The 25,718-nt window shown below is 38.3% G+C and overlaps 3 protein-coding genes across 3 annotated transcripts in view; 2 read left to right on the top strand and 1 right to left on the bottom strand.

Moving 5' to 3' along the window:
• Positions 1–5,012, bottom strand: part of LOC141782036 (uncharacterized) — a 30,761-nt gene extending 25,749 nt beyond the window's left edge. The window contains exons 1-2 of the mRNA XM_074658047.1: positions 5,004–5,012; positions 1,347–3,454 (exon numbers count right to left, since the gene is read on the bottom strand). Of these exons, the coding sequence (XP_074514148.1) occupies positions 1,895–3,454; positions 5,004–5,012 (1,569 nt within the window). The 3' untranslated portion in view covers positions 1,347–1,894. The remainder of the gene's footprint in view (positions 1–1,346; positions 3,455–5,003) is intronic.
• The window catches only part of prmt2 (protein arginine methyltransferase 2), a 303,518-nt gene that overhangs the window by 37,753 nt on the left and 240,047 nt on the right, over positions 1–25,718 (top strand). The window lies entirely within an intron of this gene.
• LOC141782800 (sacsin-like) lies at positions 1,108–23,818 on the top strand. Its single transcript, XM_074659537.1, has 8 exons — positions 1,108–1,299; positions 5,006–5,051; positions 7,914–8,001; positions 8,809–8,920; positions 10,262–10,408; positions 10,523–11,954; positions 12,090–12,178; positions 12,278–23,818. Exons 2-8 carry the CDS (start codon positions 5,011–5,013, stop codon positions 23,221–23,223), a joined length of 12,855 nt encoding a protein of 4,284 aa, XP_074515638.1. The 5' UTR covers positions 1,108–1,299; positions 5,006–5,010; the 3' UTR covers positions 23,224–23,818.

Below are 25,718 nucleotides of genomic sequence, written 5' to 3'. Positions count from 1 at the left end.
TGTATTGTGCAGCAGCCTCCTGGGCCTGGCTGCAACCTGAAAAATGAGCTTATTCGATGCTCGTAAAGGCGCACAAACAAAAGATTGTACATACCGTTTTCATTCCTAATAAGAAGATGCGCATGTATCGAGAGTTAATTCAGCTGTGAAGCGCAGTTAAACATCACAATAACAGATGGGCGGGTCGCATTTCATGCCCTGCTGTTTTCCTGCAAGAAGCTGCCCGGTTTGGTGACAGCAGCTGCAGCCTGCAGCAGCATCTAGCGCAGTGGAGGAATAACATGTTTTATATGTGATAATAATAATGTCGGAGAGGTGCAGGCAACAAAACACTGAACTGAACTGAATATGAATCATCCCCTGACAAAGGATTGCCTAATATTAAGTGTACATGTACATCACTTAATAATAATAATAATATAACAATAATAATGCCATATCGTGGTTAGACTTGTGGTTCATTGTGTATTTGTTTATTTGTTTTGCACAATTTAAGACTATACAACATAACAAAAATGAATAATATACAGTGCAGGAAGAGGCAAAAAACACACTGGGCTTTTCTGAAGCCTCCACTTATAGAGACAAGATTAATATAAAGAAATAATATGACTATAACAAACAATTAGGACAAGATATATATAATAAAAACAATAACAATACAGTAAATATATAAAACAAGACAAGTGTGTGTGTGTGTGTGTGTGTGTGTGTGTGTGTGTTACGTGGAAGTGTATGGTTAGAGTTTGTGAGGAGGATATTGATTTAAATATATATAAAGACTTCTGGGAAATCATAACCAAACAACATTGTGAGTGGGAAAAAAATAAAAAACATAAAAACAGATACATGGACAACATTGGGGAAAGCAATTGCAAGACAACAATTAAATTAAATGATACTTTAAGCGACTTTTAAAACATTTGACGGATGAACAGTTTATTGATAGATGTGAAAAGCTACTCCATAATTTGGTTCCCCTAAATCTTATCGAAAATTGACCTCTACTCATTGTGTTCCGCTGAGCTCATAGTAACTCTGAATAGTTGCGTTTCATTGTGCAGTTCAGGAGAAACAGGTCTGTCTTCAGCTTTGATGCTGCTGCCCTCTAAAGTTTCGTTTCCTACAAATGATACTGAGACTTTATTGGAAAACGAAAGAAACTAATGTACCAGGAAACGAGCGTGATTTTAGGGTTGGACATCAGCAGCCTTTATAAAGAGGAGAACGGATGGAACTGCGTTTCTTTGGCAGACTTGTGGACACCAGAACGGATGAGACTCTTCAAATATGACTGAGGTACAGTTGTTTTTTTTGTTGTTTTTTACTAATGTGTAGTTAATTACTAGCATCTTTATCAGCATAACTGAGTAAATTAACCAACATATTATGTGGCATTATTGTTGGGTCTGGGGGTGGGGGGAATGATTCAACAATAAGGAAGTTGGAGTAACAGGAAGTTGAAAGTATTTAATGCCAGTGAAATTAATCCACAAAATAAAATTTAATTAAGATCATTTGATTCTTAATTTAAATTCTCAAAAATGGCATCACGTGACGGACACAGAAGTTGTTATTCCACCGTATTCTCTGAGATTAAACTCACAAATATACAAAAAAAAACTCAAGATATTTTCTGAGATTAAACTCACAAATATACGAGAAAAAACTCAGATATTCTCTGAGATTAAACTCACAAATGTACAAGAAAAATCTGAAATCTCTAAAATTAAACTCACAAGTGTACAAGAAAAAACTCAGATATACTCTGAGATTAAACTCACAAATAAACAATTAAAAAAACTCAAATATTTTCTGAGATTAAACTCAAAAATATACAAGAAAAAAAACAGATATTCTCTGAGATTAAACTCACAAATATACAAGAAAACACTCAGATATTCTCTGAGATTAAACTCACAAATAAACAAGAAAAATCTGAAATCTCTAAAATTAAACTCACAAATGTACAAGAAAAACTCAGATATACTCTGAGATTAAACTCACAAATAAACAATAAAAAACTCAGATATTTTCTGAGATTAAACTCCAAAATATACAAGAAAAAAAACAGATATTCTCTGAGATTAAACTCACAAATATACAAGAAAACACTCAGATATTTTCTGAGATTAAACTCACAAATATACAAGAAAAAACTCAGATATTCTCTGAGATTAAACTCACAAATATACAAGAAAAAACTCAGATATTTTCTGAGATTAAACTCACAAATATACAAGAAAAAACTCAGATATTCTCTGAGATTAAACTCACAAATAAAGAAGAAAAATCTGAACTCTCTAAAATTAAACTCACAAATGTACAAGAAAAATCTGAAATCTCTAAAATTAAACTCACAAATGTACAAGAAAAAACTCAGATATTCTCTGAGATTAAACTCACAAATAAACAAGAAAAAACTCAGATATTTTCTGAGATTAAACTCCAAAATATACAAGAAAAAAAACAGATGTTCTCTGAGATTAAACTCACAAATATACAAGAAAACACTCAAATATTTTCTGAGATTAAACTCACAAATATACAAGAAAAAACTCAGATATTCTCTGAGATTAAACTCACAAATAAACAAGAAAAAACTCAGATATTCTCTGAGATTAAACTCACAAATATACAAGAAAAAACTCAGATATTTTCTGAGATTAAACTCACAAATATACAAGAAAAAACTCAGATATTCTCTGAGATTAAACTCACAAATAAAGAAGAAAAATCTGAACTCTCTAAAATTAAACTCACAAATGTACAAGAAAAATCTGAAATCTCTAAAATTAAACTCACAAATGTACAAGAAAAAACTCAGATATACTCTGAGATTAAACTCACAAATATACAATAAAAAACTCAGATATTTTCTGAGATTAAACTCAAAAATATACAAGAACAAAAACAGATATTCTCTGAGATTAAAATCACAAATATACAAGAAAAAACTCAGATATTCTCTGAGATTAAACTCACAAATAAACAAGAAAAAACTCAGATATTCTCTGAGATTAAACTCACAAATATACAAGAAAAAACTCAGATATTTTCTGAGATTAAACTCACAAATATACAAGAAAAAACTCAGATATTCTCTGAGATTAAACTCACAAATAAAGAAGAAAAATCTGAACTCTCTAAAATTAAACTCACAAATGTACAAGAAAAATCTGAAATCTCTAAAATTAAACTCACAAATGTACAAGAAAAAACTCAGATATACTCTGAGATTAAACTCACAAATATACAATAAAAAACTCAGATATTTTCTGAGATTAAACTCAAAAATATACAAGAACAAAAACAGATATTCTCTGAGATTAAAATCACAAATATACAAGAAAAAACTCAGATATTCTCTGAGATTAAACTCACAAATAAACAAGAAAAATCTGAAATCTCTAAAATTAAACTCACAAATGTACAAGAAAACCTCAGATATACTCTGAGATTAAACTCACAAATAAACAATAAAAAACTCAGATATTTTCTGAGATTAAACTCCAAAATATACAAGAAAAAAAACAGATATTCTCTGAGATTAAACTCACAAATATACAAGAAAACACTCAGATATTCTCTAAGATTAAAATCACAAATATACAATAAAAAACTCAGATATTCTCTGAGATTAAACTCACAAATAAACAAGAAAAATCTGAAATCTCTAAAATTAAATTCACAAATGTACAAGAAAAACTCAGATATACTCTGAGATTAAACTCACAAATATACAAGAAAAAACTCAGATATACTCTGAGATTAAACTCACAAATAAACAATAAAAAACTCAGATATTTTCTGAGATTAAACTCACAAATAAACAATAAAAAACTCAGATATTCTCTGAGATTAAACTCACAAATAAAGAAGAAAAATCTGAAATCTCTAAAATTAAACTGACAAATGTACAAGAAAAACTCAGATATACTCTGAGATTAAACTCACAAATATACAAGAAAAAACTCAGATATACTCTGAGATTAAACTCACAAATAAACAATAAAAAACTCAGATATTTTCTGAGATTAAACTCAAAAATTTACAAGAAAAAAAACAGATATTCTCTGAGATTAAACTCACAAATATACAAGAAAACACTAAGATATTTTCTGAGATTAAACTCACAAATATACAAGAAAAAACTCAGATATTCTCTGAGATTAAACTCACAAATAAAGAAGAAAAATCTGAAATCTCTAAAATTAAACTCACAAATGTACAAGAAAACCTCAGATATACTCTGAGATTAAACTCACAAATAAACAATAAAAAACTCAGATATTTTCTGAGATTAAACTCCAAAATATACAAGAAAAAAAACAGATATTCTCTGAGATTAAACTCACAAATATACAAGAAAACACTCAAATATTTTCTGAGATTAAACTCACAAATATACAAGAAAAAACTCAGATATTCTCTGAGATTAAACTCACAAATAAACAAGAAAAATCTGAAATCTCTAAAATTAAACTCACAAATGTACAAGAAAAACTCAGATATTTTCTGAGATTAAACTCCAAAATATACAAGAAAAAAAAAAAGATATTCTCTGAGATTAAACTCACAAATATACAAGAAAACACTCAGATATTCTCTGAGATTAAACTCACAAACATACAAGAAAAGATCTGAAATTCTCTCAAATTAAACTCAGAAATGTACAAGAAAAAAATCTGATATTCTCTGAGATTAATCTCACAAATATTCAAGAAAAAACTGAGAAATTATCTGAGTTTAAGAAGTCTAGTTATCTCTCAGAACACTTGAATTACAATATGCTGAAAGGTTATAATGGAATTTTTGCCCGATGATGCCAAAAACATTCTGCCTGCTGCAGGTTCAACTATTAAGTGTAAACTCTAGAAACCTTGAGTGCATGCAGGAGAGTTACTGACATTTAAATTGTCTGTGTGGTAGCAGGTGTGGCCATCACGTGGATGAAATTAGTTTGTTCTGTAATGTAATGCACTGTCCTCTGACTCTCTTACAGCATGCATGCCAGGAAGGATGAGTTCCAAGACAAAGAAAAAAACGCGGTGAGTTGCACCTCTTTGTTTTTATGTTGTTTTATGTGCAAACTGAACCAACAATAGAGGAACATGCTATTTTGACCAAAGTGCACTGAAGCAATATTTGAGTTACTGACACTGATTTCTTAAGAAACTTGAGAAATCAGGTCATCCCTAGCCATATGACTGCCTAGATTGCTTTTTGGGGGGAGGTTTTGCATACATGCATGTATATATTGCCTCTAAAGCCTCTGCACACCCACACAGGTGTTTTCAGATAATCTGTCTGATTAGACCTCTTCTCAGGACTGTGTGGGTGTGTAAAGACCAATTGATTGATATCTTCCTGTCACCTGTTGTTGCACCTGTTAGGGCGGGACAAATTGCATATTTATCATTCTTATTGGTAGATGAAGATTATAATATTTTTTCATCATAGCTCCACCTACCTTCACCCTGAGCAGAGGTCTAATCAACCACAATAACTGAGAACACCTGAGTGGGGGTTCAGAGGCTTTAAATGGAAAAAGAGCATCATCCTAAAATCAGCTGAAAATTATGTTTTTTAATTTTTGACCTTCCTAAGCACCATCGTATTGTACAAACATCAACGCTGTATCAAACAGATGGATCTATGTCACTTTAACCAGTGGACCTAGAGCCTTTCACTGTTAAAGGTCCAATATTGTAGAAAGTATGATTTTCATGTATTTTATATTATAAAGCAGGTTTAAGTGCTGTATAAATACTGTGAAAGTATCGAAGCACTCAATATACAGAGAAATACACACAGCCCGTATTCAGAAATTGTGTGTTTGAAACAAGCCGTTAGGATTTCTGTCCATTTGTGATGTCACAAATCTACAATATTTAGACCATTACACAGCTTTAAGCGTAAACATTCTAAATGTGTCCCATTTTATTTCCTGGTTGCAGTGTATGTAAATAACATCATCTGACAGGAAGCAAACATGGACCCAAACTGTTGCCAGGCAACGCAATTCCGTTGCAATTCCGTTGAAATGCACTAAAACAGAGCATTTCAGACAGAGGGTAAATACAGGCATATTCAAGCAGGCAGTATGAGGAAAATAAAGTTTTTTTTAACATTAAAGCATGTAAACATGCTCTAGTAGAAACACAAAATACAAGTATGAACCTGAAAATGAGCATGATATGGGAACTTTAAATCTGGTTTAAGTTTGGCATGGTGAGAGAAACGGGCAGTGACACATGCATGAGTATTGAGAGATCATGTTGTTGTCATGGCGACTATCTGTGTGTCAAACACAACTACTCAAGAACAATTCGTGATAACAAACTTTTACTTGACAGGTTCATCCTGCAGAGTAGGTTCAATAAATAGACGTTGAAGAAACATGTTGCATATGCCAATACAGTTTATGCATAATAATGAATAATTCGTTTAAAGGTCCCATATTGTGCTAATTTTCAGGTTCATAATTTTTCATACTGTTTACATGCTTCAATGTTCAAAAAACACATTTTCCTCATACCGTCTGCTTGAATATGCCTGTATTTACCCTCTGTCTGAAACACTTTAGTGCATTTCAACAAAACTGCAACTGAATTACGTTGCTAGGCAACAGCTTGGGTTCAGGTTTACTTCCTGTCCGCTGATGTCATTCACATACAGGCTTCGTTGGAAATCACTTACCATGCACTACATACTCAGTATGTGTACTATCGTTCAACACACTTTTGTGTGAATAAACAATAGTATGTATCTTTTCGGATGCACTGAGCGGTAATTTACGTCGTCACTTCCTGAGAGCCTCCTTGCCGGTTGGAAACGTGTAACCATGGAAACATGTACCAACTTCATGTGACCATGTGAGAATCAAAGTCAGAATTAATTTAAAAATTCTATTTAATAAATATATATATAAATCTTATACTTACAGTTAAATTGAAGCGTTATCGATGTTACAGAGCTGTCCGTCAACGTCTGTTATGAACATTGTCATTACTACAGCATTGCATTGTGGGATATTTATGCCGCCGTAGTGTTCAACGTCGCATACTGTAATATTTCACCAGAAATAGTATGCAATTCACGTACTATTGGTTTCATAATAAGGTTTCGGAGATACTGAAATATCTCACATATTGTTTAAGCGAACTAAATAGCATGTTATTAAATTTCGGACGCAACCAATGTGCAACCGGAAACAAACTGGGGCACATTTACAATGTTATGTTTAAAACGGTAAAATGGTCTATATGTTTTTTTGTTTTATTTTTGTGACATCACAAATGGACAGAAATCCTGACAGCTTGTTTCAAAGGCACAGTTTCTGAATATGGGTTGTGTGTATTTCTCTGTGGATTGAGCGTTTCTATACGTTAACAGTATTTATATAGCACTTAAACCTAATTTATAATATAAAAGACATGAAAATCTCACTTTTTACAATATGGGACCTTTAAATATATTAGTATAACTAATAAGATAGAGCTCATATTTGTACTACTCATGGTAAGTGAGGGCAAGTGCTGTGTGTTGGTGTAGAAATGAGAGCTTAGCGGCATGACTGATTATGCACAGTAACAATATATGACTATTGCATAACCATTTACAAGCCCCTATACAGGAGAGTTTTTTATTAGTCTTGTAGCATCCACCTGCATAAATTCCTTACATTAATTCGACTGTTTGTAACTAGTTACAGCTATAAGATTCAGTGCCTTGTTTACAATATACTAGTGAACATTTTGGCTCTTATTGGCCTACAAGGAAATAGTATCTTCTAATTTCAAGTAAAACATTTTATGGCTACACATATAAGTCAAATATATATACTCACCTTGTGTTGATTTGAATTTTATCTTTTGTTTCTCACTCTTTAATCCTCCTGCTTTGTTTAGGACGTCCTTTGGGGCAACAGCGCCGCCCTTCATTGACTACCTGCAAGATATTCTACGTCGATATCCAGATGGTGGACAAATTTTGAAGGTGGGTACAATGCTGTCAAATATTGATTAACTATAATAATTACATATAATAATGACTTTACATAACATTTCATATGTTTCTAACTGATGCATAGCATTATTCTTTAGATCTAGCTTATACACAGCTGGAGTTTGGACGTCTATTTCTTTTGGTGTGACCAGCGTGGTTGCTAAACATGTTGATTCTGCTTAAATTTATATTGAATCCTAAAAACAGGTAATTTGTATTTGATTTACAGACATTTTGCATAAGAAATATGAAAAAATATTCAAATTGCTTTTTTTTGTCCTGCCAATAAAACAACATTACACACAATGAACGCATTTATCACATTAGTATTTAATTGTATTAAACGTTGATGTTAAAATGTTGAATTTGATTTCATTCGATTTTGCCTCAGTGGGAGTACTTAATTGGTAACTCCATGTATGTTGATAGTCTATCAATTTCTCACTGCAGTTTTAAGTTTCGAAGTCTCTGATTAGACGCATAGTGTAGTGTAAACTGGGTGGAGATGAGCCGGAAATACCATTTCACCAAACACAAAAAACAACATTACAACAAAACCATCAGATAGGTGAGGGAGATGTCAATCAAGCACAGTTTGTTCACGCCCACACAATCCTGAGAATAGATCTAATTAGAAGAAAACACCTGTGTAGGTGAACTAACTTTAACTATACTCGTGTGTAGCCCAGATTTGGAGCTTAGCAGAGTGGCCGTAGTGAAGAGGAACGTGGCGGCAAACCGTGAGTGTTAACTTTGGTCTGCTAAGCTCTAATGGTTAATGTTTGTATTTGTCAACAGGAGCTGATTCAAAATGCAGATGATGCTCAAGCCACAGAAGTGATTTTCATCCATGATGAGAGAAGCTATGGGACTGAGAGCCTTTGGACTGATGCATTGGGAGAATACCAAGGTATGCAGGATGATCAGAGAATAGCCATGCTCTAGGGAGGTTATCATATAATTTTAACAAAAATGTATATCAGAAAATTTGATAAATAGAGCAAATAGGAGGTAGCTTGATGACCGATGATTGTCAGCTCCCAGCAAAGAAGTCCAATACTCAAATATCAGCCCTAGAGTTTGTATGTTTTGCTTGTTTTTATGTGGGTTTCCTCCCATAGTCCAGTGTGGTTGGCCAAAGAGGATGTGTGTGTGTAATGTTTTTTGTTATTACCACAAAAAAAAAGAAAAATTCCTTGACAATAACGGCTTCTTGCCTGCTCTGGCGATCCAACACAAACTTGGTTCTCATGATCACTTGATAAGAAGGCATTAGGATCTGATATGCTATAATGACAACAAGAATTAAAATATTGCACATTGTGGATTAAAGTCAGGGCTATAAAGTGTCCAGACATTAATTTTTCATAAATGAATGGATCTGAGAGCTGCTGGAAGTGTTGAAATCTTTAAACTTAAACCCTACCTATTCAGCCACGCCTTTGATTAAGAATGGTTATTTTATTCACTTATTTAATTGTATTTATAATTATTTATTCAATTTTATTGGTATTTTATTAACCACTTACAGTATTTAAGTTGTACAATTTTATTGTATTTTATTAATCACTTAATGGATTGTATTTAAGTTGTAAAATTCTATTCTATTTTATTGTTATTCTATTAATCACTTATTTTATTGTATTTAAGTTGTATAATTTTATTCTATTTAATAGTATGTTATTTTTATTAATCTAGATTTTACTTCTCACTATTTTACTAATAATACTGTTTTTATGGCTTTCAAATCTATTTTAGTGCATTTTTATTATTTTATTGTATCACGTACATTAGTCTCAAATTGTTAAATTGCTGAATTATTTTGTCGTTTGTGTTGTTTTTACAGTCCAACACTTGTTCAGTCTAACCTGTAGGAAAGGTGGAATACAAATAACGTTTGATTGATTAAATTCAGCAGACATAAGGAAGTCTCTCCATATGTCGCTGGTTACAGTAGACTGTGCTCACCATATTCCCCACAAGACCTTAACATTAATTTTAATTGTAATAAAAGAACTTGAAGTGTACCCGTCTTAGTTAACAGTTTACAATATTGAGACCTTCTAGCAGAAATTGCCTTATGTCTACTGATTGTTTGTTTACAATCTCAGCCTCATAAACATTTTGCTCAATGCATGCTGGATAGACTTAAAAATAAGCAGTTACAGAGAGACCGGAGAGAATTAATGAACACACAGATGCATTACCCTAATGTCATAAGCACTTTTGTACTTTTTTTGTGTTTGCAAAGGTCCTGCTCTCTACGCCTACAACAACGCAGCGTTCACTGAGGATGACTGGAAAGGAATCCAGATGGCAGGGAGAAGTGTCAAACGCAATGACCCAAACAAAGTCGGGAGGTTCGGAATCGGCTTCAACTCTGTTTACCACATAACAGGTGAAACTACGTACAGATACACACGTATACCTAATTGTGTCAGTTTAAATTTGAGTCTTTAGAGAACATGCATAGTTGATTAATGGGACAATATGTGTTTTACTTTACTCACAGATGTGCCAAGTATATTCAGTTCAGAGCACCTTGGCATGATGGACCCCCAAGAAAAAATATTTGGCGAAAGAACGGGAGGTTTTCTGTGGTCTCTGGATGATGCAGAGCACCAAGAAGCTCTAACGTCTATGCATGATCAGTTCCAACCCTTTCGAGATATAGTTTCACTTGTAAGCAGACTAGAATGGTCAGAAGTCATCATGAAGGATCAACACTTTGACGGGACAATTTTCAGGTTCCCCTTGCGCAAAGAGGCATCAGATATTTCAGATAATCTGTATGACTCTGACAAGGTGGTTGACCTTTTTGATAGCTTCATTGCGGATGCAGACTTGAGCCTTCTGTTCCTGAAAAATGTGACCTCTGTGTCCTTGATACATATCGACGTACATGGCACCGTTAACACCAGACTTGAAGTGAAATCCTCAGTCCCCACAGGTGTGGTTCTGGAGTCAGAAGAGGAGTCGATAATCGAGGGTTCTACAAGGTTCAAACTGATAACCCTCAACTCAGAAGACCACAAAGAAACAAAGTGGCTTCTGACAACCTGTACCATGAAAGAAGGCAACGTAGAAAATCTTGATTCACTTGCAAAAAAGTTGAGCTTTTTCCCTCAAGTTGACTTGGCATTCCCTTGTGGTGAGAAGAGAGACTGTGGTGAGAGTAGACTGAGCTGCTTTCTCCCCCTCCCAAACAATGAATCCAACAAGACAGGACTCCCTGTTTACATCAACGCATGCTTTGGCCTCACAGACAACAGAAGACACATCAAGTGGCAAGAGGAAGACCAGAAACATGATGAACACGCTGTGTGGAATGAATTGCTGATGAAGGAGGTGCTCCCACAGGCATACCTCACGATCATTAAAGATGCCATCAAACTTGCCAAAGCATCTGTTCTGCCTGTCTCCTCCGTGTACGACCTGTGGCCAGATATCGACCAGATAAAGCACAAAGAAAAATGGTATGGCGTTGCTCTGGATGTTCTTCATCACTTGTTCAGACAGGAAGTGGCTGTCCTCTCTCTTGCCAAAGATGAAAGACAGTTTATCACTCCATCGGAAGCTGTGTTCCCCTGTAATGGTCCAATAAGCCCTGCCATATTGGCCGCCATTAAAAGGACTTTGGTTTCCTGTGAAGAAAATCTTGTCACTTTACCGGGTAGTGTTGCAAGAGCTATACATAAGGCCCACCCACACCGCAACACCCTAAAACATGTGACCCCAACTTTCCTAAGAGACATTCTCCGCAGGATTGGCGTGCACACCGTCTCTAAAGACGACAAACTCTGTCTTTTGGAGTACGTTTTGAGCGATGGAAAATACAAAGAGCTCAAGGGTCTGCAGCTTCTTCCACTCAACGATGGCTCTTTCAGATCTTTCACAGACAGAGAGGAGGACACTGCTTTAATTGACAGAAACGAATTTCCAAGGTAGGTCTTTAATTTTTGGTTAATTATTTAGATTTTAAAATAATATCTTTTTTGGTCATTCAATGTACACTAAGATAATATGCAAATGTCATATTTTTGTTACATGCACAATGAACAAACTTACCCTCTATGCAGAGTCTTGCTACCATACTGCAAACACCTCTTCATCCCAGATGATCTCAGTCCAGCCTGCAGCACCCACCTGAAAGAACTGGCCAGAAAAAGTAGGAATCTAATTTTATTGAACAGTGATTTAAAAGTTATTTACATCTGTCACCTGCTTGTTTTCACACTACACAAACATTTGTATATGTATTTTTCAGATTTATTCAAGGTCATCAACATTGACGCAGATCGGGTGGCTGAATATACGAGGAGGTATTTGCCACAGGACTGGAAGCAGACGAGGACAGGGCTTGTTACCTGGGACATCAGCAGCAGCCAACATCCACCTTTAGACTGGCTCCAAGAATTCTGGAAATTTCTCAACACTCACTTCAAAGAGTTAAGTAATTTCACTGGAATGCCATTAATACCAGTCAGTCCTCTGTCTGTCAGTCAGCCTGTATCACTAGCAAGACTAGAGCAGAACACAACCCTCATTTTTCAGAAAAACAAGCAGGGGAACTTGCCGGAACAAATAGCTCAGTTAGTGAACAAAGTCGGTGGCACAGCGGTGAGAGGAAACGAGTGGCTCAAGCACGAAGACCTAGACTCCTATGTTCTGTGCCCATCTCCAAAGAATGTCATGAAAGTCTTGGTGAATTTAGTTTCACAGGATGTCATCAGAGAACTCAAGACTGCCTCTCACAGAGCACGAGAAGAACTGAAAGATTATCTCTCTCGTCTGGATTCTCTCTCAGTCACTGAGAAAGATTTGCTCTCCAAGTTGCCTCTGTTTCAAACCATGAAAGGATCCTGCGTTGCCGCTCAATCAAAACGGGCTGTGCTTCTAATTTCTGGTCTAAAAGTACCAACAGAGTTCCCCATGCCCGATTCAGTTGTGCAGTGCGCAACTGAGGCTGATCGCAGACTGTTGCAGCTGCTCAAAGTCGATCTCTTGGACACCGCCGAAGCAGCCAATCTCCTCGTTGACTGTATTGAGAAGGGGGCTTGCAGGAAAGAAGACACTGAGAAAATCATGACTTGGATTTTACAGCACGGTGATGTCCTTTTCTCTCAAAATCAGACCTTGAAACGCAGATGTAAGGACTTGAGCTTCATTGGAGTGAATGGAAAGCTGAAAAAGACCTCAAGCTTTTTTGATCCAAGAATTGAAACCTTTAAAGTCATCTTTGAGTCTGATTTCTTCCCCCCACCTTTATACACTCACACATCGCAGATGCTGCAAAGCCTAACAGATCTTGGATTGCTAAATAAAGAAGTAGATGTGTCACCTGAGCACTTCATGCATGCCGCCACACTGATTGACAGATCACATGTTGACTCTCAAACTGAGGCTCTCAAAAGAGCTCAGGTGCTCTTGAAGATGTTGGATACTAATGATCTGCTGTCAAAGTTTTCTCATGAGCAACTCAATCGCCTCAAAATGCTAAAATGGGTCCCATGTGCTAAGCCTGGTAATGACAAAAAATCTCAGACAAGTTGTTTCTTCTACCCGGATGAGATAAGAGATTCTGTGTACGAGGACATTGTTGGGCATGTAATGCCTCTGGTGGGAAAGTTCAGTGACAGAGTTAGCAGCCAACTTGGTCTCAAACGCCTACCCCCACCTGAAAAAGTGATAGAGAATTTGTCAGTCTTGACATCAAAAGCACAGAAAATGAGTGATCCTGACACAAATGTGGATTTCAAAAGGAAGTTGCATAGCATTTACAAACACATGCAAGACCACATCTCTGAATTTTCAACAGTGATGAACAAAGACACGGCCTGGCTGTGGAGCCACAACAAGTTTGTATCACTTCAGGATCTGGTTCTAGACTACCCACAAAATCTTGATTTGAGCTCTTACATTGGAAAGGTGCCAAAAGAATTTCGGCCATACAAGAAGTTGCTTCGGGAGTTTGGCCTGAGAACGGTGCTTTCAGATGAAGAAATTGTTGGCATTCTTCAGTCTATCCAGCAAACCATTGAAGAAAGGCAACAGCCATTTGCAAGTCCCTCTGAGGTAAAAGTGTCAATAGAAATCCTTAACTGGCTTTGGAGAGAGAAGAAGACCGTTCAAGATGACATCCCAGTGCCAGTCCTCTTAGAGGGTGAACAACATACCCTTAAACCACTGTCAACAGCAGTCTTCTGTGATGTGAGCAAAAATGGGTTGAAAGAGCTCAAGTACAGCCAGGAGGGAATTCATGTCTTACATGAGGAAATCCCAAAAGCAGCTGCTGAATGGTTTAACATCCGATTTCTCAGTACCTACATCCTTGATCCAGAGTTAGTGGGAATAGAACAGTGTGGACAATCTGAACCGATAACCACGAGGATTAAAAACATTCTCAAAGAGTATGATGAAGAAAGTGACATCTTCAAAGAGCTCATTCAAAATGCAGAGGATGCTGGGGCAGAAGCATGCAAATTCTTGGTGGATTTCAGAGTGCACAAAGACGCCCCCGAAAGTCTCATTGACCCTGACATGACACTTTGTCAGGGACCTTGCCTTTGGGCATTTAATAATGAGCAGTTCACAGCGGAGGATTGGAAAAATATTGTCAGAGTTGGCGCTGCCTCGAAGGAAAACAAGGTGGAAAAAATTGGAAAGTTTGGACTTGGATTCAATACAGTGTATCATGTGACAGATGTTCCTTCTATCCTCAGTGGCAACAGTCTTCTCATACTTGATCCAAATGTAACTCACCTCAAGAAGCACATCAGACACAAAGCAAATCCTGGAATCAAGCTGGATCTCTCTCAGAAACGACTCTTTCATTGCTTTCCTGGTCAGTTTGGACCATACGAACGCATTTTTGATTGTAATTTCAGCAGACAAAGTCCCCCTGAGCCCTATCCGGGCACTCTGATCAAACTACCTTTCCGAACTGAAAAAGAGGCTCTTGAGTCAGAAATAAGTGCAAAGGTGTATCACAAACACAATATCATCACTTTTCAACAGCACTTAACTAACAATTCACAAACTCACCTGCTGTTTTTGAAGAACATCAATACATTATCTCTACAAAGTATCTCAAACGATGTTTCAACTCCGCCAAGAGATGATGAAATCGAAACCGTCCTCACTGTCTCCAAAACCACTGTGAGTACAATGAAGATTCCTGATGAAACCAATGTGACAAAGCAGCATCAAGCTGAGAAATCATTGGGGAAACTTGATGGAAAATGCAAAGAGGTCATTGACTGCTGCACAGTCAACATTGTCCAAATAACCAGTCAGCAATCTGGTGTAACTGAAGTCCAATCCTGGCTCCTGTACAACTGCTTTGGGACACATCAGTCTTTGCAAATGGCTCTTCAAGGAAACAAGCAAGCCAAGTTCTCTTTGCCCATCGGGGGGGTTGCTGTGCCTTTGCAAAAAGATCCAGAAACTGGGAAACTGGCCCCATTACAAACAGATCTTGTTGGACAGGCATTTTGCTTCCTTCCTCTTTCCATTCACACAGGTCTTCCAGTCAATGTAAATGGAACATTTGCTGTGACGAGCAACCGAAAAGGTCTGTGGGAGAGTGGGGTGAAACATGACTGGAACAAAGCCCTTCTTCAGGATCCTGTAGTGACAGCATATGTTACTGCACTTTCGGCACTAAAGAAAATGTCTGAAAACGAGCAACTGGAAACTTACTGTTACCACACCTTTTGGCCTGATAGAGAGAAAGTGAGTGAAACTTTCAAGCCTTTGGTTGATGCATTGTACTCCACCATTGCTCAGCACTCCATTGGCCCAGAGCTCTTTAGTGATGGAGAACATTGGTGCTCAATGAACAATGCCATATTTCTACACGAGAGCATCGAAGAGGATGAAGACATCAGTGCACTTGCAGTGCAGGTGTGCAAGGAACATGCAAAAGCACCCAACCATGTTGTTTCCCTTCCACTGTGGTTGAGAAATAGCTTCAAACAGGCTGGCCTAGAGAAGGTTTTACAGAAGAGAACATGGAACTGGGACAAGTTTTACCAAGAAGCAGTGTTTAACAACCTTGGTACCATGGACCCTAAGAGTAGAGATACTCTTGTGCTGCATGCTATTGACCTTGATTTCAAAGAAATTGACAAACTACTGGTCAGCTATCCTTGCATCCCTGCAAAAGGCGGACAGCTCCAGTACATCAGGAAACTTGTGAATCCGTCAGGGAAAGTGGCCTGTCTTTTTGAACCAGAAGAAGGACGCTTGCTTGGTGGTACCAAAAATGACTTCTGCTCCCCCAAAAGGATTCAACGCTTGTTGGAACTTGGAATGGCAAATGATCGTCTCCCACTGGAAGACATCACAGAGAAAGCAGGCACAATCCCCAAAACATGGAGCACTGACAAAAAGAAAGCATGGGGGCATTTGAATTGCCTTCTTGAACTTATGAAGAATCACATGAATGATGAAGACTCTCTCCACTGGGAGACACTGAGAATGACTGAATTTCTCCCAGCATTTTCCCCCGGTGATACAAAAATGGAAAGAAATGTCACACTTAAAAGGCCCACTGATATTTTTAGTGGCAAATGCTCCCCACTCGTTAGCATGACACAACACGTGCTGGATCATACCAATCTGAAAATACACAACACTGATCCAGTCCTGCAAATTTTGGGAGTCCATGACAGTCCAAGGCCTGAGAATGTGTTCCAGCAGCTGCAAGAAGCATGTGAGCAATCTCAATCCATTGACACATCCGTGCTTCACAAAATAGCGTGTGAATGCTATCATTTCCTGAATCAGTGGCTCAGTGATTCTGGGGACTCCACTTTCATTTCACAGAGGGCAAATTCATTCCCATTCATTCTTGTTGGCAGTACATTTGTAAATGTGAATCATGTAGCTGAGAATGGGCAATTTGAAGCAAAACCCTATCTCTATGTACTCCCAACTGCCTTCATTGATTTCAGGAGGCTCTGGGAAAGTGTAGGTGTTGAAAAATGTTTTACAACAGGTCACTTTCTGACTGTGCTCCAGGAGTTGCACTCACAACATGGTAAGAAGACCCTGCCAAAGAGTGACCTAACAATTTGCCTCAAAATTCTAAAAGGAGGGATATATGAGGCCAAAGAGAAAACAACGGTTGACTATCTGATACCCAATGCAGATGGAGTTTTACAACCTGCAAGTGAGATGTTTTTCGACGACAGCCCATGGATGCCAGTAACTTCAGGTGTCACATTATGTCACGAGGATATTCCACGTGTTATGGCTCGCCACTTTGGAATCAAAACTACCAGGCATCATACCCTGCAAAACCATGTAGTTGAGAACATTTCACCATTCGCTTTTGAGTTTGAACAGCAGGAAAAACTAACTGTTCGAATTAAAAACATAATTTCAGCCTATCCATCAAAGAAGGATATCCTTAAAGAGCTTGTCCAAAATGCTGATGATGCAGAGGCTACAGAGATTCACTTTGTTTGGGACAAACGCCAGCACGGCAAAGAAAAAACATTTGGGAAGAAATGGAACCAACTGCAGGGTCCAGCACTGTGTGTGTTCAACAACAAAGTGTTTTCTGATGCTGACCTGGCTGGCATTCAACAGCTGGGAGAAGGAGGAAAGCACAACTCTCCAGGGAAGATAGGAAAATATGGAGTAGGATTCAACTCTGTTTACCATCTGACTGACTGCCCATCAATCCTCACTGGAGATGAACTACTCTGCATTTCTGATCCCAATCAAAAATACATTGAATGCCATTCAGACAAACCACCAGCTGGCACTGGCTATAAACTAGCTGACACTTTCAAGACCATGTACATGGATGTCTATGAATCCTTTCTTCCAGACAAATTTCCTCTTAAAGAGGGCACCATGTTCAGATTACCTCTAAGGATGGGTACCATGGCAAACAGCTCTAAAATATCACAGCAGGCAGTCACTGACCATGACATGAAGGAGCTGTGCTCTGCACTCTCTGAAGATCCTGAAGGACTTATTCTCTTTCTGAAAAACATCTGCAAAATACAAGTCCATGAAATCAATGAACATTCAGAGAAACTTGAAACAATCTTCATGGTTGAAAAAAGTCTGCCAGAGAAATGCAGAGAAAGTAAAGATGCCTTTGTAAAACTTCAACAAAATGCACTGCAATCTGACAAACCAATAACGCCAGACAAGTTCATTTACGGAACCGTGATTTCAACCTCTGACAAAAGACAAACTAAATGGATCATTGCAGAACAGTTCGGCTCATTCAAAAACAGAGAACTAACACTATTGGACAAACTTCCCCAAGCAGCAATAGCGGCGCGTGTGAGCAGAACGATGGGCAAAAGTTCAGATATACCACCATCCAGCCCTATGATTTTTAATGGAGAAGCCTTTTGTTCCCTTCCTTTGCCAGGGAAAACTGGACTGCCAGTGCATGTCAATGCAAACTTTGAGGTAGATTCTGCCAGGAGAAGCCTTTGGAAAGAAGACGGGCAAAGTCTGAAATCTAACTGGAATGAATCTTTGAAACAAAATGTCATTGCACCACTGTATGCAGATCTCCTTCATTACATCAGCCGTAGCGTTGCAGACAAGAAAGTTTCTTCTGCACGAGTTGAGTCATACTTCAGTAGCTCGTACTTGTGTTTTTGGCCAACTGTGTCCAAAGATGTTTGTCAGGATTGGCATGAAATGATACATGAGGTATACAGATCAATCAAAGAAAGAGGCCTTAATATGATTCCAGTGTTGAGAAGTTCAACACGCGTAATTGCCGGCCGAGAACTAAAGGAGTACTCTTTTGACTGGTGCAACGTCAGAGAAACTGAAACAACTAAGTTACCATACCTGACACTCTCAGGAATGGAAGAGATCAATCCCATTTTGGAAGATCTTGGAATGACATTGGTTCCTTCTTCCATGAAAACAGTTTGGAGAAGTTTCAGAGCCGCTGGTATTGAAGTGAAAGATGTGAATCCTTCAACTGTGCAGACTTTCCTGAGAGAAAAACCCCTCAATGACCCAACCCAAACGGATGAGGATTTACCGTTGCCCATAATTGCCACTCTGATCAGAGATGAAACAAGATGTTCAAAGCTCTTGAGTTTCTGCTTAAAAGATTTCGACTTGAAAAAGGTCAACTCCAATGTACTCGATGGGCTTCCACTTCTTCTCACAAGAGACAAAGTTTTGAGAGTGTTTGACTCAAAATCTCCCAAGCTGATATCAAGATATGAAAGTCTGTTCTTTGGCTACGAGGACCACTTTGCAGATTATCAGACCAACACAGCTCATAGTCACGCTCTACAAAGTTTAAGCCTTGTCAACAGTTTGACAGTTCCCTGTGCAGCGGATAATCTGAAGCGGTTAATTCAGCAGCTTCTTCAGGACTGTGAAGTTGATCTACACAGTGGTCTTCATGTCCCAAACGAGACCATGTTGAAGTGGTTGAAAAAACTTTGGATGTTCTTAACAAGTCAGATTAAACCTGCAACATCTAGTGGTGATGAACAAAGTCTGACAATAAGTGATGTGAGGAAGCTCTTCAATGACTGCTGCATTTTACCCGTTGTGTGTCCAAGTTTGAACAACAAGCACTTCCTGCAAGCAATGAAAGACATGCCGAGTGTGATTCAGTTTGCCTTAGAAAAGGACATATCAGGCATCCTCTTTAAACTTGGTTTTATGAAGCTTGACACTGTATTCTTCATTGAGATACCTGTAGGCCCACGTTTACTTCTAAACGCTGAACTTATGGATGTGAATGATAAAAGCTCTGTGTTGGACCAGGTCTGCAACATTAACCACTCAGAGTTTTCCAAGCTTTCCAATGACGAGATGAAAGAGCTTCAGTGTTTCCTGCAGTCTGGAGAATCCAGGTCCAAAGACAAACACGAGTATCAGAGAAAGCTCAAATCCTTGCCATTATTTGAAACAATACATGGTAACCGAGTGAGGATTGATGGACCTAAAGAGGTATTTATCCTCAACAGCATATATTCAAAGACATTTCCAGATTTGTTCTCCCTGTCCGACAGCAACAGCATTTTCCTCCAAAACAGTCCAGAGAACTGCAGTCTGTCACAAACATTGAACATCCAAACCCTGACTGACGTGGACTATTTCATGAAGTTCATCCTGCCCGTTGTACACACACTCACAGAGATGCAAATGCTTCACTGCCTCAAACTGTTACTGTCACCACAATTCAGTTATTCTCAGCACATGGACAAAATCATCTCCTCAATGAAGACAGTGAAATTCATTCGCAATTCACAAGGCAGATTGGAGACGGCATCATACTACTCTGATGAGAGTGTTGAGCTATACAAGAAAATGTTGCCCCAAGAGAGATTTGTGCCTGCAAGATTTTGGACTGAGTTGAGTAAAGGAAATCTACAAACAACAAAAGACCCAAAAGACTTACTCAGAGACCTTGGCATGAAGCATGATGTGTCAAAAGAGGACATAATACATTTTGCATTTCAGTTAGAATCAGAAGCAAAAGGAAACGGCCAACTTAAAGAGTTGAAACTGAAATCATCATTAATTTTCAAAGCAGCCTGCGCTATAGTGAATAATGAAGAAAACAAAGAGGAAAAGTTGCTGGAGAGCATCGCTGACATCAAGTTCATTTTCCCTGTGATAATTCGAAAAGAACTGTGCAACTATCACCAACCATTTGCTGCTGAGAGAACTGCTGTTAAAATCAGAGGATCTTTGATGGAAAGCGATGCAAAGCATCAAGACCTGATTTGGTCTGCAATGCCGATTATACATATACCGGTTTATAAGAAAAAGGATCTCCTGAAATTGATGACAAATGCAGGAGCGCATGAACAACCACCCTCACACTGTGTAACCAGTAACATGAGCAACATCTGTCAGTCGCCTTGTAAATCTAACCAGTTGATCAAAACCCGTGCCAATGTGTTTCGAAGTGCGTACGCCTTCCTGCAAGCAAATGGGTTTGAAGGCCAACCATTGGCTGGTCTTCCTGTTGTGTTGGTTGAAAAAGACAAAGAACTTGTGAGAACTGATGATGCCTGTTTTTCACTCGACCATGAACTCGAGTTCAGACCGTATTTGTACAACTTGTCTCCGCAGGATGTCATGTTCGCAGACTTCTTCAAGAAAATTGGTGTAAAGGACAAACCTACTGCAGTGCAGTACTGTAATGTTCTGGCATCAGTTTATGCAGATTCCTGTGATAAACCACAACTACAGCCAAACCAACAGAAAACTGTGAAACGGGCTGTTGAGCAGTTTTTCAGGTTAATGAAAACTCAAGAAAGCCAGTCTCTTGTTGACGATGTAAAGACTTTGTATCTTCCTGCAGTAGATGGTAAATTATACCCATCATGCACACTCCACTACAATGATACAGTGTTTGAGACCAAAAGGTTAGAAACAGCACTGGAGAATAAGTTCCTGTTGCTCGAGAAACTCAGTGAATGTCATTTGGGCAGTGACATATATGTGCATCATCGGTTGCTGCAACTGCTGCCTCAGAAATTCAAGCCTACAATGCTGTCTCAATTAACTGAGGAGAAAGTGGTGGAATCAAACATGCAGCTTTGTGAGCTTGAGACTGACTGTGACTTTAGTGGATGGTTTGACAAACATCTGTCTTCCAGAGCATTTACACATGGACTCATTTGTCTTATCAGAGAGCAGTCTCAGGGAAAAATAACACAAGAAGATGCTACTGACATGTGCAAGAAGACCTTTGGCAGTATTCAGATTGTCTGCTGCAGAAGTCTGAAAACAAAGCTTTGGGTGAATAAACAGCCACTACACAAAACTGCCACCGAAATCGATGTTTTTGTTCAAAAAGGGCAACAAGGTTGCATCTTTTACTTGAAACACAACGATGCCATGGTGCATAAGGTGATAAGTGACATCAATATGACATTGACTAAGGAGATCAATGCTCTTTTAGGGAACCGAATGGAATCAAATCACCTCTTAGTCCTTGGACAACTTCTCACATGTGACAGTCTGCAAGATGTTCTGAAAACTCTGGCTAAGAATGGGATCCATGACAGTGCTGAAACTGAAAGCCTTCGGCTCAATCCAGCAGCGCCTGGAACAGAAATTCCAGAGGAATGGCATGACTCCTTGGACATGAACGTGCTCAATAACTTTGAAGAGGGGGAATATGTTGGCTACAGCACTAACGACAAGTACATTTATGCAGTTATTGTTGAAGAACTGCCTGGGCACTCTGGATCATATTCACAGAGATACAAAATAGAAATTGGAGAAGATGAGCCAATTGAAGTCAGTTGTCTCGACCTGTATCAATTCAAACGACAAAAGAAGCCAGAACCCGAAGGGAGGACTTGCACATCTGCTGAAGCTTCTTGCATGGACCTGGTGCCACTAGTAGGAGCTGTGCCACATTCTTCCCAACCATCATCTACAAGTTCGTCATCTACGAGATCCTCACCGGCCTCTATTGACGAAGCTAAACGTGAAATTGACAAATGTTTGACAGAGATCTGGACTCTTCCCGAGGTGGAGAGGCATAAAGCCATCAAACGATTGTACCTTAGATGGCATCCTGACAAAAACCCTGACTGTCAACTTCTCGCCACCGAGGCATTCAAATACTTGCAGAATCGAATTGATGAGCTCATCAATGGAAAAGGCAAAGGCAAAACTGCAGGCCCGTCCTCCCCAAGCAGAAACTCCAATTTCAGCAACTTCTATCAGCAATGGAATCAGGAGGCCAGGCATCACCGAGATGGCCGAGAGAGATTCTCTGGAGGCAACCATTCCTACAACTTTTGGACCCATAATGAAAATGTCCCAAGGCCGAACAAAGAGGAGGCCCAGCGCTGGTGTAGACAAGCTCGCTGTGATCTCAACGCCGCTGACAAAGAAGTTGGTGGGGCGAGCACTGAGTGGTGTCTGTTCAAAATCCATCAAGCAGTGGAAAAGTCTCTCATAGCTGCAAAGTATAAAAGAGATGGTCAACATCCTGCCAGCAGCTCCATTTCAGCCCTTGCCATGCAAGTTTCTCTCTACAACCTCCAACTGAGAGGTCTGCCTCAAATTGTGGCGAGTCTGAAGACGCTGGGAGTGGACGCCAAAAAGACTCAGTATCCAAACTGCCATCAATTTCCCCATATCCCAAATGAACAGTTCAAATCAGAGAATGAACTGTTGGCAGTGGAGCAGGCTTCTGAGCTTCTCCGTAAGGTGGAGGCATATGTGAATTAGGGATTCAAGACACACAGACGTGTCATGTTGGCAATTTAAGATATTTTGACATGTTAAAAATGCTGTCAGCCATATTGTGATTTTTGAAACATTACTATAAACAAAATAACGGTATCATTTGTTGAACAGGACAGACATAAACATGACTATGTTATGAAAATGAAAAAGTTTGTGTTATTTGTGACTCATTACTGAAGACCTAATCATATAATCACTTTAGGTATTTGTTGAGAAAATATAAATTTCAAAGCATTTTATGCATTGTTGTCAACATTTATGACAACTCACCGAGGACCAAAATAATAACTGTATGACTTTGTTATGAAAATGGAAATATGATTTTTTACAATATTATCATTTACAACTACTCACTTAGGATCAATATAATCACTGTATGACTTTGTTATGAAAATATGATTTCTTTTTTGCAATGTTATCATTTACAACTACTCACTGAGGATCAATATTTCTGTATGACTTTGTTATGAAAATATGATTTCTTTTTTGCAATGTTATCATTTACAACTACTCACTGAGGATCAATATAATATCTGTATGACTTTGTTACGAAAATGAAAATATCAAAGGTTTTTGCATTGTTATCTTTTATATTATATTGAAACACTGGCACATACAGAAATGATTGTGTTGTCCTTACAAAATAAATAAATAAATAAAATGGAATTTCTGGTTTGTTATCATTTATACCTACTCACTCTCATATCATATATTTGTCTCAACATTTCCTGTTTCATATTTTTAAATACCATACTAAACTTAATGGTCAGGGGTAGACACAGCATCACTATAACGGGAGTTTACTTCCTCTATCATTTTCTATTACCACTCTCTGAAAAAGCGTAATCCATTGCTTGTTTTATTTTTAACTTGGTTGCAACCCACCCGTTGTTTGAGGGAGATTTCTCCAATATTAAGTACTGACAGTAGTTAAAGATTATATTATATCTGTTGTCTAGAGTGACAGAATGTGAGGAAGCAACAACTCCCTCACTAACTGTTTGGTAAAGCCAAGTGGGGTTGATCACAGTTATCTTTGTTTTTCCTTATGTGGGTAGTTAAGGGGTTAATTGACTGACAGAGACTGAGTGGCTCCAAGTGTAATCAGGTGTGCTCTGATTTCCCAGGTTCTCACTGCAGGTGTCTCCAGTCTGAGCTGATGGCAGCACTCGCCTGATAAGCCAGTTTGAACTGGAAAGGCGGGCTGTTAGGTTATATGACCATGTGTGAAAGTAGAGTTTGAGGGGGGGGAGAGTGGTAAAAAGAGCAGCACCAAGCATGTGGTGAGCTGTGAAACTGAATGCAGAGGATGATTTTCCCTCCATGTGTTTTTCCTTTGTTTGATGGAATTTTTACAGACTGAAAATAAAAGTCTGCCTTATTTTTCAAGCATACTTAGCTGCCAGTGTGATGATTTCTCTTCGTGACTTTTCACCTTGCTCTCCTGCACCTCACCTTGCAACACAGAACATAAGTCATCAAAACTCAGTATGAGTTTGAGGAGCTATTTTCAAATTGAGCTTTAAAGTAAGCACCCATGCTAAACTTACGCAGGTGATTGAAATGACTGACTGATTAGATCTCTTCTCAGAACTGTGTGGGTGTCAACAGACCGCGGCTGAACGACGTCTCATTGACTCTTGTTTGCTTTGTTGGTATTGGATGATACCCCACAAATAGTTCCAGCAGTACATTATGTGGTTTGCCTGGTGGTTCTTCACTGCAGCGTCATTTATTATCATGTAACATACAACTTGGAGGGTATAGGGCTTTTCACAGCAGCCATTTTGACATGTCATAGCAGGGTAAACACAGGTGTAATTGATCAAATGAATTATGGTCCCATCCATGGGTGTTCAATTGTAGGCCTACTTTAACCAGCCAGCTGCTCAGAATCAAGGACTGCCATGATGTCACACACGGGCTAGCCTCTTCTAACTCCCAGTGATGCCATTTTAGCAATTTTGTTGCTAGATTTAGCTTTTTTTTTTACCCGGCTACCCAGGCCCTTAAAAAAAACAGCAAATTTAGCTACTTAAAAAAACTTTTAGCAACTTTTTTTAAGATTTTATTTTAGGGCTTTGTTTTGCCTTTATTAGTGCCTTTAACAAATGTCTACATGGGGCGCTCGCTCTACTGGGTGAGCTAGAGGTCCCCTTAAAGAAACTTATTGCAACTTTTATTTAACGGCTATAATTGTTTAACAGTTAGGTAGCATGTTAACCAACTAACAATACACTGCTTAAAATAAAAAACTATAATTTTCTGAAAATAAAACAAAAAAATCTATGATGCACCTTGTTTGAGTGTTATGTTCTTGGTAACAAAACGTGGACTCAAAATGCAGCACACAACGAGAGTTTTTAAAGGTAGAACAAAAGAATATTTATTTGAACAAAAAGGGTTCCAGGTTGATCCAGGAGCAGAGAACAGGAGTGAGCAGGCAGGAAGGGAGCAGCCACAGCTGGCAGATGGAC

This window comes from Sebastes fasciatus, chromosome 14, assembly GCF_043250625.1.
Source record: "Sebastes fasciatus isolate fSebFas1 chromosome 14, fSebFas1.pri, whole genome shotgun sequence".
Lineage (NCBI taxonomy): Eukaryota > Metazoa > Chordata > Actinopteri > Perciformes > Sebastidae > Sebastes > Sebastes fasciatus.
The sequence above is the reverse complement of the archived record's forward strand: the minus strand, read 5'-3'. Positions and strand labels throughout refer to the sequence as shown.